This window comes from Salmo trutta, chromosome 13 (assembly GCF_901001165.1).
Source record: "Salmo trutta chromosome 13, fSalTru1.1, whole genome shotgun sequence".
Lineage (NCBI taxonomy): Eukaryota > Metazoa > Chordata > Actinopteri > Salmoniformes > Salmonidae > Salmo > Salmo trutta.
This window is the reverse complement of record NC_042969.1, coordinates 86,573,124-86,584,709: the sequence shown is the minus strand read 5'-3', so window position 1 is coordinate 86,584,709 and position 11,586 is coordinate 86,573,124. Positions and strand designations below refer to the sequence as shown.

Sequence of the window (11,586 nt, the reverse complement as noted above, 5' to 3'; positions counted from 1 at the left end):
ACTGGGGAGGCGAGAGGAGGAGTCACCTGGACTGGGGAGGCGAGAGGAGGAGTCACCTGGACTGGGGAGGCGAGAGGATTCACCTGGACTGGGGAGGAGTCACCTGGACTGGGGAGGCGAGAGGAGTCACCTGGACTGGGGAGGCGAGAGGAGGAGTCACCTGGACTGGGGAGGTGAGAGGAGTCACCTGGACTGGGGAGGCGAGAGGAGTCACCTGGACTGGGGAGACGAGAGGAGTCACCTGGACTGGGGAGGTGAGAGGAGGAGTCACCTGGACTGGGGAGGTGAGAGGAGGAGTCACCTGGACTGGGGAGGTGAGAGGAGGAGTCACCTGGACTGGGGAGGCTGAGAGGAGGAGTCACCTGGACTGGGGAGGCTGAGAGGAGTCACCTGGACTGGGGAGGAGTCACCTGGACTGGGGAGGTGAGAGGAGGAGTCACCTGGACTGGGGAGGTGAGAGGAGGAGTCACCTGGACTGGGGAGGTGAGAGGAGGAGTCACCTGGACTGGGGAGGCTGAGAGGAGGAGTCACCTGGACTGGGGAGGTGAGAGGAGGAGTCACCTGGACTGGGGAGGTGAGAGGAGGAGTCACCTGGACTGGGGAGGTGAGAGGAGGAGTCACCTGGACTGGGGAGGCTGAGAGGAGTCACCTGGACTGGGGAGGAGTCACCTGGACTGGGGAGGAGTCACCTGGACTGGGGAGGAGTCACCTGGACTGGGGAGGCGAGAGGAGGAGTCACCTGGACTGGGGAGGCGAGAGGAGGAGTCACCTGGACTGGGGAGGCTGAGAGGAGTCCCCTGGACTGGGGAGGTGAGAGGAGGAGTCACCTGGACTGGGGAGGCTGAGAGGAGGAGTCACCTGGACTGGGGAGGCTGAGAGGAGTCACCTGGACTGGGGAGGTGAGAGGAGGAGTCACCTGGACTGGGGAGGTGAGAGGAGTCACCTGGACTGGGGAGGCGAGAGGAGTCACCTGGACTGGGGAGGCGAGAGGAGGAGTCACCTGGACTGGGGAGGTGAGAGGAGGAGTCACCTGGACTGGGGAGGCGAGAGGAGGAGTCACCTGGACTGGGGAGGCGAGAGGAGTCACCTGGACTGGGGAGGAGTCACCTGGACTGGGGAGGAGTCACCTGGACTGGGGAGGCGAGAGGAGTCACCTGGACTGGGGAGGCGAGAGGAGTCACCTGGACTGGGGAGGCGAGAGGAGTCACCTGGACTGGGGAGGCGAGAGGAGTCACCTGGACTGGGGAGGCGAGAGGAGTCACCTGGACTGGGGAGGCGAGAGGAGTCACCTGGACTGGGGAGGCTGAGAGGAGTCACCTGGACTGGGGAGGCTGAGAGGAGTCACCTGGACTGGGGAGGCGAGAGGAGGAGTCACCTGGACTGGGGAGGCGAGAGGAGGAGTCACCTGGACTGGGGAGATGAGAGGAGTCACCTGGACTGTGGAGGCGAGAGGAGTCACCTGGACTGTGGAGGCGAGAGGAGTCACCTGGACTGGGGAGGCGAGAGGAGTCACCTGGACTGGGGAGGCGAGAGGAGTCACCTGGACTGGGGAGGCGAGAGGAGTCACCTGGACTGGGGAGGCGAGAGGAGTCACCTGGACTGGGGGGGGCGAGAGGAGTCACCTGGACTGGGGAGGCGAGAGGAGTCACCTGGACTGTGGAGGCGAGAGGAGTCACCTGGACTGGGGAGGCGAGAGGAGTCACCTGGACTGGGGAGGCGAGAGGAGTCACCTGGACTGTAGGACTGGGAGGCGAGAGGAGTCACCTGGACTGTAGGACTGGGGAGGCGAGAGGAGTCACCTGGACTGTAGGACTGGGGAGGCGAGAGGAGTCACCTGGACTGTAGGACTGGGGAGGCGAGAGGAGTCAGCTGGACTGGGGAGGTGAGAGGAGTCACCTGGACTGGGGAGGTGAGAGGAGTCACCTGGACTGTAGGGGTTGGGAGGTGAAAGGGACAGTCATATCCCAGTGTGTGTGTGTGTGTGTGTGTGTGTGTGTGTGTGTGTGTGTGTGTGTGTGTGTGTGTGTGTGTGTGTGTGTGTGTGTGTGTGTTCTAGGTCCCAGGGGACGTACCTCTGCAACCTTCGGAGGGATCCCATCTCCCAGTACTTCTCTGTAGAAGCACTGTTGGGCCATGTAGAAGGACAGGCCGCTGGTCCTCTTAAAGGCATCCTTCAGCCGCTTCAACTCCACATCAGTTACTACAGAGAGAAAGAGTGGGGAGAGAGACATCAGGCTCAAGACTAAAGGTGTCCCTAACAGCAGGCTAAAGACTAAGGTGTCCAAAACATCAGGCTCAAGACCAAGGTGTCTTATGTGTCACAGACTGCATCCCAAATGGTTCCCTATTCCCTAGTGCACTACTGGTGGACCACAACCCTAGGGAATAGGGTGCCAACTAACTAACTAACAACGAGGTCATATCCTATCCTCTGCTATGGAAAGAGGGCAGGTTTCATATGACTAGTGAAGGTGATTAACATATGACGGTGCCAGCTGAAGAAAGGATGCACACAAGATCCCACCAGGGTCGAGTCTCAGTACGAGAGCCCCCCACCAGGGTCGAGTCTCAGTACGAAAGCCCCCCACCAGGGTCGAGTCTCAGTACGAAAGCCCCCCACCAGGGTCGAGTCTCAGTACGAGAGCCCCCACCACCAGGGTCGAGTCTCAGTACGAAAGCCCCCCACCAGGGTCGAGTCTCAGTACGAAAGCCCCCCACCAGGGTCGAGCCTCAGTACGAAAGCCCCCCACCAGGGTCGAGTCTCAGTACGAAAGCCCACCACCAGGGTCGAGTCTCAGTACGAGAGCCCCCACCACCAGGGTCGAGTCTCAGAACGAAAGCCCCCCACCAGGGTCGAGTCTCAGTACGAGAGCCCCCACCACCAGGGTCGAGTCTCAGTACGAGAGCCCCCACCACCAGGGTCGAGTCTCAGAACGAGAGCCCCCACCACCAGGGTCGAGTCTCAGTACGAGAGCCCCCACCACCAGGGTCGAGTCTCAGTACGAGAGCCCCCACCACCAGGGTCGAGTCTCAGTACGAGAGCCCCCCACCACCAGGGTCGAGTCTCAGTACGAGAGCCCCCCACCACCAGGGTCGAGTCTCAGTACGAGAGCCCCCCACCACCAGGGTCGAGTCTCAGTACGAGAGCCCCCCACCAGGGTCGAGTCTCAGTACGAGAGCCCCCCACCAGGGTCGAGTCTCAGTACGAGAGCCCCCCACCAGGGTCGAGTCTCAGTACGAGAGCCCCCACCACCAGGGTCGAGTCTCAGTACGAGAGCCCCCCACCAGGGTCGAGTCTCAGTACGAGAGCCCCCACCAGGGTCGAGTCTCAGTACGAGAGCCCCCCACAAGGGTCGCTTCGTCAGCCATTTTGAGCTAGGCTACTTCCTATTCAGACCTTATGCCCTCAGCTGTAAATCTGTTCGGCCACTGCCTTCATTTAAAAGGCTAGTAACAGGTGTTACCATCGGATGTGTGGCTCTCTCCCCCCTCTCTCAGGGGTCAATTAAACAAATATATTTTATTCATTTATTGAATACATTTTCTCAGCATGTTACCATCCTAGCCACTGTAGTAGACGATCTTCTGCTGTTGAAGGATGTGGTTATTAAAACAGGCGCAGAAAGAGCAGGGAGACGGAGAGAAATTGCTTGCTTGCTCTGGGTACGGCGGGGGAAGTGAAAAACAGGACTGATGATCGTACCCTCCCTGTATGGCAAAAAAAAAAAGCTTATTAAAAAAAAAAAAAAAAACTCATTAAAAAGCAACAGCCTGAAAGTCCAAGGGATGTTTATGAATCTGGGACTGGAAGGAGGAAAAAGCGGGTCGCTCGTATTAAAAGAAATGGGTGGACGTGTGAGTGTGACCTAGTATTGCAACATGGTAGGAATAAAGTGGCTGGCTAATTCTGTTCTTGTAGGATTGAAATGCAAATAGAAAACCATATTGTGTAAAGACCGAACTGTGTGTAGACCTTCATCAAAGACATAGTCCTGAATACATCATGGTCTAATCTATACTAAAAGGCATGGTGATGGGAGACTGATTGAATTGCATGCTGCGTTTGTCTTCTCCTCTGCTGACAAGGGATGACAGTTTAATCTAAGATAACTGTTCAATGCTGAGAATTTCAGCTGTGTGTCAAAAAACCTACAAAATAACATGTGGTGGAAAATAAAAATAAATGTAAACTGGTTTGAAGAGCACAAACACTCTTGACAGTACAGCACTGTTACGGATACAAGTATCCTGTGTATGTATCCGGTGTGTGTGTTTCTTGTCTCTCCTTCTCCCCTCACAGGTGACAATCATCACTCCCCAATCAGTCATCAATCAGTCCCCAATCAGAAGACACCTGTTCTTTTTCCCTCAACCTATCACAGCCCCTTTCCCTTGGTTTAAAACCCCAGTCAGTTGCAATCTCTCGCTAGCTCATTCTCACTCTGAGATCAATCTTTGTGTGCTCTCTCTCTCGATCTCTCTCTCGATCTCTCTCTCTCTCTCGATCTCTCTCTCTCTCTCGATCTCTCTCTCTCGATCTCTCTCTCTCTCGATCTCTCTCTCTCTCGATTTCTCTCTCGATTTCTCTCTCGATTTCTCTCTCGATATTTCTCTCTCTCTCTCTCGATATTTCTCTCTCTCTCTCTAGCTCTCTCTCTCTCGATCTCTCTCTCTCTCGATCTCTCTCTCTCGATTTCTCTCTCTCTCGATTTCTCTCTCTCGATCTCTCTCTCTCTCGATCTCTCTCTCGATCTCGATCTCTCTCGATCTCTCTCTCTCGATCTCTCTCTCTCTCTCTCTCGATCTCTCTCTCGATCTCGATCTCTCTCTCGATCTCTCTCTCTCTCTCTCTCGATCTCTCTCTCTCTCGATCTCTCTCTCTCTCTCGATCTCTCTCTCTCGATCTCTCTCCCTCTCGATCTCTCTCTCTCGATTTCTCTCCCTCTCGATCTCTCTCTCTCGATTTCTCTCCCTCTCTCAATCTCTCTCTCTCTCAATCTCAATCTCTCTCTCGATCTCTCTCTCGATCTCTCTCTCTCTCGATCTCTCTCTCTCTCGATCTCTCTCTCTCTCGATCTCTCTCTCTCTCGATCTCTCTCTCTCTCGATCTCTCTCTCTCTCGATCTCTCTCTCTCTCTCTCGATCTCTCTCTCTCTCGATCTCTCTCTCGATCTCTCTCTCGATCTCTCTCTCGATCTCTCTCTCGATCTCTCTCTCGATCTCTCTTGTTTTTACAACTGCATGTCACATTTGTCCGGTAACCCTGTGAGTATTGTTTTGTTGTTTGACTGTTTGTTTGTTTGTTGGGAAAAGGGGGTACCAAGACAAGTCGCCCATGGGCATACATTACCCGTAGGAATACTGTGTCTAAGTACCCTAGTTAGAACTCGGCGGACCACCCTCTGTATTTTTGGTTAGTAAAAAAAAACTAAAAGTTCAATGCGTTTCCACCGCATTTTCAACTCTACCAATAGTTTTGTCACAAAATGGTAGTAGGTACCAGGCGCACCGGTTTGTGTCAAGAACTGTAACGCTGCAGGGTTTTTCATCCGTCTGTGTTTTCATCCGGAAACGATCTCCCCTAGCCTATAACCTTACCTTTGGATTCTATTGTTTTATCATATAAAAAATGATATTTATTTTTGTAAGCCTAGGACTGGCTGCAAAGCTACCTTGTAAACGTCTTATTGCGGCAACTGTTACTATAGTTGTAGATGTGTTTTTTTTTGTTCTTGAAATAGGCTAGTCTAGCTTAGTTTTTTTTTTGGCTTATTGTTTCTTTGCTTGGGTCCAGCTCAGCCCCTTTTCTCACACCCCATTACCGTGTGTTTATAAATAAACCATTAGAGTTTGACGGTAGATTGTAGTTGTCTGTGGTCATTGGTTCTCACTGTTACTTATCACTATTATAATTTGCATGATTTATGTTACGGTCTCGTTGCCATCCCCCCTAGACTGCAGGGCCAAAGGGATTCGTAACAAGCACTTTGAAATGACAGACGCAGAATAATCACCTGGCTGCTTCAGCCTTGAAACGTGCTTTCAATTATGCCAGCTTGTCCCTGAAGCTGGAAGGACAGACAACGTCAGAGGAAAAGGGGCTAAGGTCGGGGTTGTTTGGGATTCTACCGTGCTACTCTAGCATACTACAAGCAACCATGTTCCATGGACTATGATCTGAGAGGAGGAACTTCCTCTATACAATCCTAGGAAGAAGTAAGTAAGCATTTCACTGTAAGGTCTACTACACCTGCTGTATTCGGCGCATGTGACAAAAAAAAAACTTTGATTTGATAAAATGTTCAATTCTTATTTAGGTCGCCACTAGTGGCACCCGGATCTGTGTGTGTGTGTCATATATAACCAAGGATCCACAGGTCCCGTCAGGTCTAAGAGCTCATTATCTTGCCTGTATTCAGAGCACCTTTACCCCGCTGCACCCCGGGGCCGTAGACCCGCTGCACCCCGGGGCCGTGGACCCGCTGCACCCCGGGGCCGTGGACCCGCTGCACCCCGGGGCCGTGGACCCGCTGCACCCCGGGGCCGTGGACCCGCTGCATCTTAACAGCGGCGCGACTTTTAACGAATGAACTCCCAGCAGAGCCGGTGTCAGCCACACCCCTGACAGTTAGATCCATGGCAACGCCCGTTGCTAGAGGGGGAGGGAACCGGAACGCCCGTTGCTAGAGGGGGAGGCGCCGAGAAGGTAACTATGTTTAGTTCAACGATTAAGCTACATCCAAACACAGCTTTGTTGTCCCCTTACTGCCGGAGAGGATTTGAAATTTGACATTTTAAGTGGGTAATGCTTGTGGCTTTCGTAACCCATTCCGTATAGGAAAACCATTGGAAACCCCATCTCCCTCTAGTCTAGATGATATTAAAACAGGTCTAACTGACACAGGAAGATTCATTACATTTCTCTAAGTATCAGATAGGTCTGTATTGATTAACCACCAATGACTTTGCTAAATAATAGTACAAATGGTTGCAGGTAGATGAACCAAGAGGCAGTTTGACGTAGTGGCCAACACTACTGGTATTGTTGCCATGCTGTGACGTAATGATTGCATTCTGGGCCACACGCCTGCCATGTACACTCAGGCACAAGCATACACACCCACCCACCCACCCACACAAACACCCACCCACACAAACACCCACACACAGACTCCCACACATCACGGCTCCCTAGTGAAAGTGGCACAGAGAGGATGACACTGTCACACACTCAAAACCACTGAATCAACACTTGGCCTACTATACCCTGAAATAACACAGGTCTGCCTGCGTGAGAGTGGAGACCTGGGGCTGGAGTAGAAACACCGACTGTAGAGAAACAACCAGTAGTAGTAGTAGTGTCTGCCTGGGCCAGCATGCAAATACACTGTTCAAGAGACATTACATTTCTGACTCCAAGGAAAAGAGCGCTGGGTGACCTGGCAGTCAGGGACAAAAGGGCAAGACCAGACTGACCCATTGATTTGATCCATAACCGTGATTTCTAACGCCTTCTCACTGGGAGTCGTACGAGTTGCCGGACAGCGGAGTTGACGAGTCCATATCAATACTATAATACAGTCTGGCCCTTAGTCTTTTAGACTAGTGAGTGAATAACCCAGTTAGCCGGTGGGTAACTCCACGTACATTAACTAATATCCCAGTTAGCCGGTGGGTAACTCCACGTACATTAACTAATATCCCAGTTAGCCGGTGGGTAACTCCACGTACATTAACTAATATCCCAGTTAGCCGGTGGGTAACTCCACGTACATTAACTAATATCCCAGTTAGCCGGTGGGTAACTCCACGTACATTAACTAATATCCCAGTTAGCCGGTGGGTAACTCCACGTACATTAACTAATATCCAAGTTAGCCGGTGGGTAACTCCACGTACATTAACTAATATCCCAGTTAGCCGGTGGGTAACTCCACATACATTAACTAATATCCCAGTTAGCCGGTGGGTAACTCCACGTACATTAACTAATATCCCAGTTAGCCGGTGGGTAACTCCACGTACATTAACTAATATCCAAGTTAGCCGGTGGGTAACTCCACGTACATTAACTAATATCCCAGTTAGCCGGTGGGTAACTCCACGTACATTAACTAATATCCCAGTTAGCCGGTGGGTAACTCCACGTACATTAACTAATATCCCAGTTAGCCGGTGGGTAACTCCACGTACATTAACTAATATCCCAGTTAGCCAGTGGGTAACCCTGGGTACATTAACTAATATCCCAGTTAGCCGGTGGGTAACCCTGGGTACATTAACTAATATCCCAGTTAGCCGGTGGGTAACTCCACGTACATTAACTAATATCCCAGTTAGCCGGTGGGTAACCCTGGGTATATTAACTAATATCCCAGTTAGCCGGTGGGTAACCCCGAGTACATTAACTAATATCCCAGTTAGCTGGTGGGTAACCCCACGTACATTAACTAATATCCCAGTTAGCCGGTGGGTAACCCTGGGTACATTAACTAATATCCCAGTTAGCCGGTGGGTAACCCTGGGTACATTAACTAATATCCCAGTTAGCCAGTGGGTAACCCTGGGTACATTAACTAATATCCCAGTTAGCCAGTGGGTAACCCTGGGTACATTAACTAATATCCCAGTTAGCCGGTGGGTAACTCCACGTACATTAACTAATATCCCAGTTAGCCGGTGGGTAACCCTGGGTACATTAACTAATATCCCAGTTAGCCGGTGGGTAATAATACACTGCCTGCTGGACTGTAGCTGTAATGAATATATATAAACGGACGCCTCTTAATAATGCTCTCAGGCTGCTATGCAACGAAAGCTGACATTCATCCATCAGAACACCACCAAAAGCTGACATTCATCCAACCAGAACACCACCGAAAGCTGACATTCATCCAACCAGAACACCACCGAAAGCTGACATTCATCCAACCAGAACACCACCGAAAGCTGACATTCATCCAACCAAAACACCACCGAAAGCTGACATTCATCCAACCAAAACACCACCGAAAGCTGACATTCATCCAACCAAAACACCACCGAAAGCTGACATTCATCCAACCAAAACACCACCGAAAGCTGACATTCATCCAACCAAAACACCACCGAAAGCTGACATTCATCCAACCAAAACACCACCGAAAGCTGACATTCATCCAACCAAAACACCACCGAAAGCTGACATTCATCCAACCAGAACACCACCGGTGTTTCCATCTGAAAAGATCTCTATGGAACGCTTTGCTGTCACACTAGGCAAATGTGAATAACCCAAATCCTCAGGCGGGACTGACCAGAGCCAATACAAGGTGTGAATGCAAAGCACTGCCTGAGTAGTCTGATGCGGATGCTTTCTTCACCAAGGAACAGAGAGAAAGAAAGAAGAGACCAAGAGAAAGAGAGGAAGCATCTGACGGCTGATGCTGCAACTCTCATGGAACCGAGGTTGCCAGCCAGCAGCTACATACTGTATGACTACATTCAGCTACCTACTGTATGACTACATTCAGCTACATACAGCTAACTACTGTATGACTACATTCAGCTACCTACTGTATGACTACATTCAGCTACATACAGCTAACTACTGTATGACTACATACAGCTAACTACATTCAGCTACATACAGCTAACTACTGCATAACTACATTCAGCTACATACAGCTAACTACTGTATGACTACATTCAGCTAACTACTGTATGACTACATTCAGCTACATACAGCTACATTCAGCTAACTACTGTATGACTACATTCAGCTACTACTGTATGACTACATTCAGCTACATACAGCTAACTACTGCATGACTACATACAGCTAACTACTGTATGACTACATTCAGCTACATACAGCTAACTACTGTATGACTACATACAGCTAACTACATTCAGCTACATACAGCTAACTACTGTATGACTACATACAGCTAACTACTGTATGACTACATTCAGCTACATACAGCTAACTACTGTATGACTACATACAGCTAACTACTGTATGACTACATTCAGCTACATACAGCTAACTACTGTATGACTACATACAGCTAACTACTGTATGACTACATTCAGCTAACTACTGTATGACTACATTCAGCTACATTCAGCTAACTACTGTATGACTACATTCAGCTACATACAGCTAACTACTGTATGACTACATTCCCTCTCTCAGACAACTGCTCCGACTGTCTGAACCCGTTTCTGCACCTTGAGCGCCAAGAAGACAACAAATGGTTCATGTGGTTCAACACTGATTGTTAAATAAAAAGGTTAAATAAAAAATATATATAAATAAATTGCGTCTGCGATTGGAAAACCCACTGGGTTTCACTCAAGGGTGCAGTTATGTGTTAAAAAGGCCCAAGATCCAAGTGTCCAATAGTTGCTTTGACATGAGGACTCAAGGTGGCTGTTGGGCTGAGGCCTGTCTGCGTACCGTCCCTTCAGAAAAACATCCTCCTCCTACGCTGGCACAGAGTTAGTTGAGATCTGTGCAGAAGTTTGACCCACCTGCTCTCGTCTCCGCCTAAGCATTTTTAGAAAACGGAAAAATGAAGCTATTACGGGAGGTGCTGCATGAGATAAGCATTCAAACACGACCAATTGGATTTTCCCCCCTCGTGTTTAACGACAATATGTCAAGGTGGATTACACACACAGCTCATCATTCACACTATTACTGACTGACTGATCCCAGGGGGGGCTGCTGCCTGGGTCCTATAGTGGTTTCCTTCTGCTCACTGTCACCGAGCATAGCTTTAGGTTACCACAAGGTCAGTGTGACTCATATCTAAAGTAGTTAGAGATATGACTCATAAAGGTCCCCGACATCACCTCCTTCCTTGCAACATCAGTATTCAGCAGCCACAGTAGAACAAGGTGCTTCTCATGATTAAACTGGCAGCCCTTTGATCTGCTGCATGAATGACGTCACCAAATCACCTTGTCAAGTTGTTTTACTATGAGGAGTATATGACAACCCAATCCTACTCTATCCCATCCTTTAGGCTGGGTCTAGTAATACTCTATCAGTCTAAGTGTTTTCTGACTCCTACAACAGGAAGAATTGTCTGCTTGCTGAAGGAAAACAGTGTATGAAGAACAGAGAATCAACACAGGACTGTCTGCTTGCTGAAGGAAAACAGTGTAGGAAGAACAGAGAATCGACACAGGACTGTCTGCTTGCTGAAGGAAAACAGTGAAGTTGAGTTGTTAAGAGACAGACACCTATCCCACTGTGTCGCCAAGACAACGACTCTAATCTCCGTAGTCACCTTTCTGCTTAATTCGGTTACACTGTGACCACCCGGTAGATGGGATATGGGTGATTCCGTGTGCTTCATAACGTGATCATAAATCAGAGGAATGCCGGTCTGGGTCTAACGTCACCATGCAGCCTACAGTAGAGCATTGAAAGAGGGAGGGACTAGCTGATTAGCAATCAGTCCCTTACAAGAGGTCAAGCAGTCAGCCAGCCAGCCAGCCAGCCAGTCAGCCAGTCAGCCAGTCAGCCAGTGGACCTTTCTATGCAGTTTAATGGTCAGGACTGATTCTGTTTTTATCACATTGTTATGTGACAGT

General features: G+C 50.0%; 1 protein-coding gene across 1 annotated transcript in view; it reads right to left on the bottom strand.

Annotated features, from left to right (window-relative positions):
• The window catches only part of LOC115206869 (ubiquitin carboxyl-terminal hydrolase 32), a 48,956-nt gene extending 46,995 nt beyond the window's left edge, over positions 1-1,961 (bottom strand). Inside the window, exons 1-4 of the mRNA XM_029774046.1 lie at positions 1,924-1,961; positions 1,623-1,777; positions 670-802; positions 27-246 (exon numbers count right to left, since the gene is read on the bottom strand). Of these exons, the coding sequence (XP_029629906.1) occupies positions 27-246; positions 670-802; positions 1,623-1,777; positions 1,924-1,961 (546 nt within the window). The remainder of the gene's footprint in view (positions 1-26; positions 247-669; positions 803-1,622; positions 1,778-1,923) is intronic.
• Between the last annotated feature and the right edge of the window lie 9,625 nt (positions 1,962-11,586).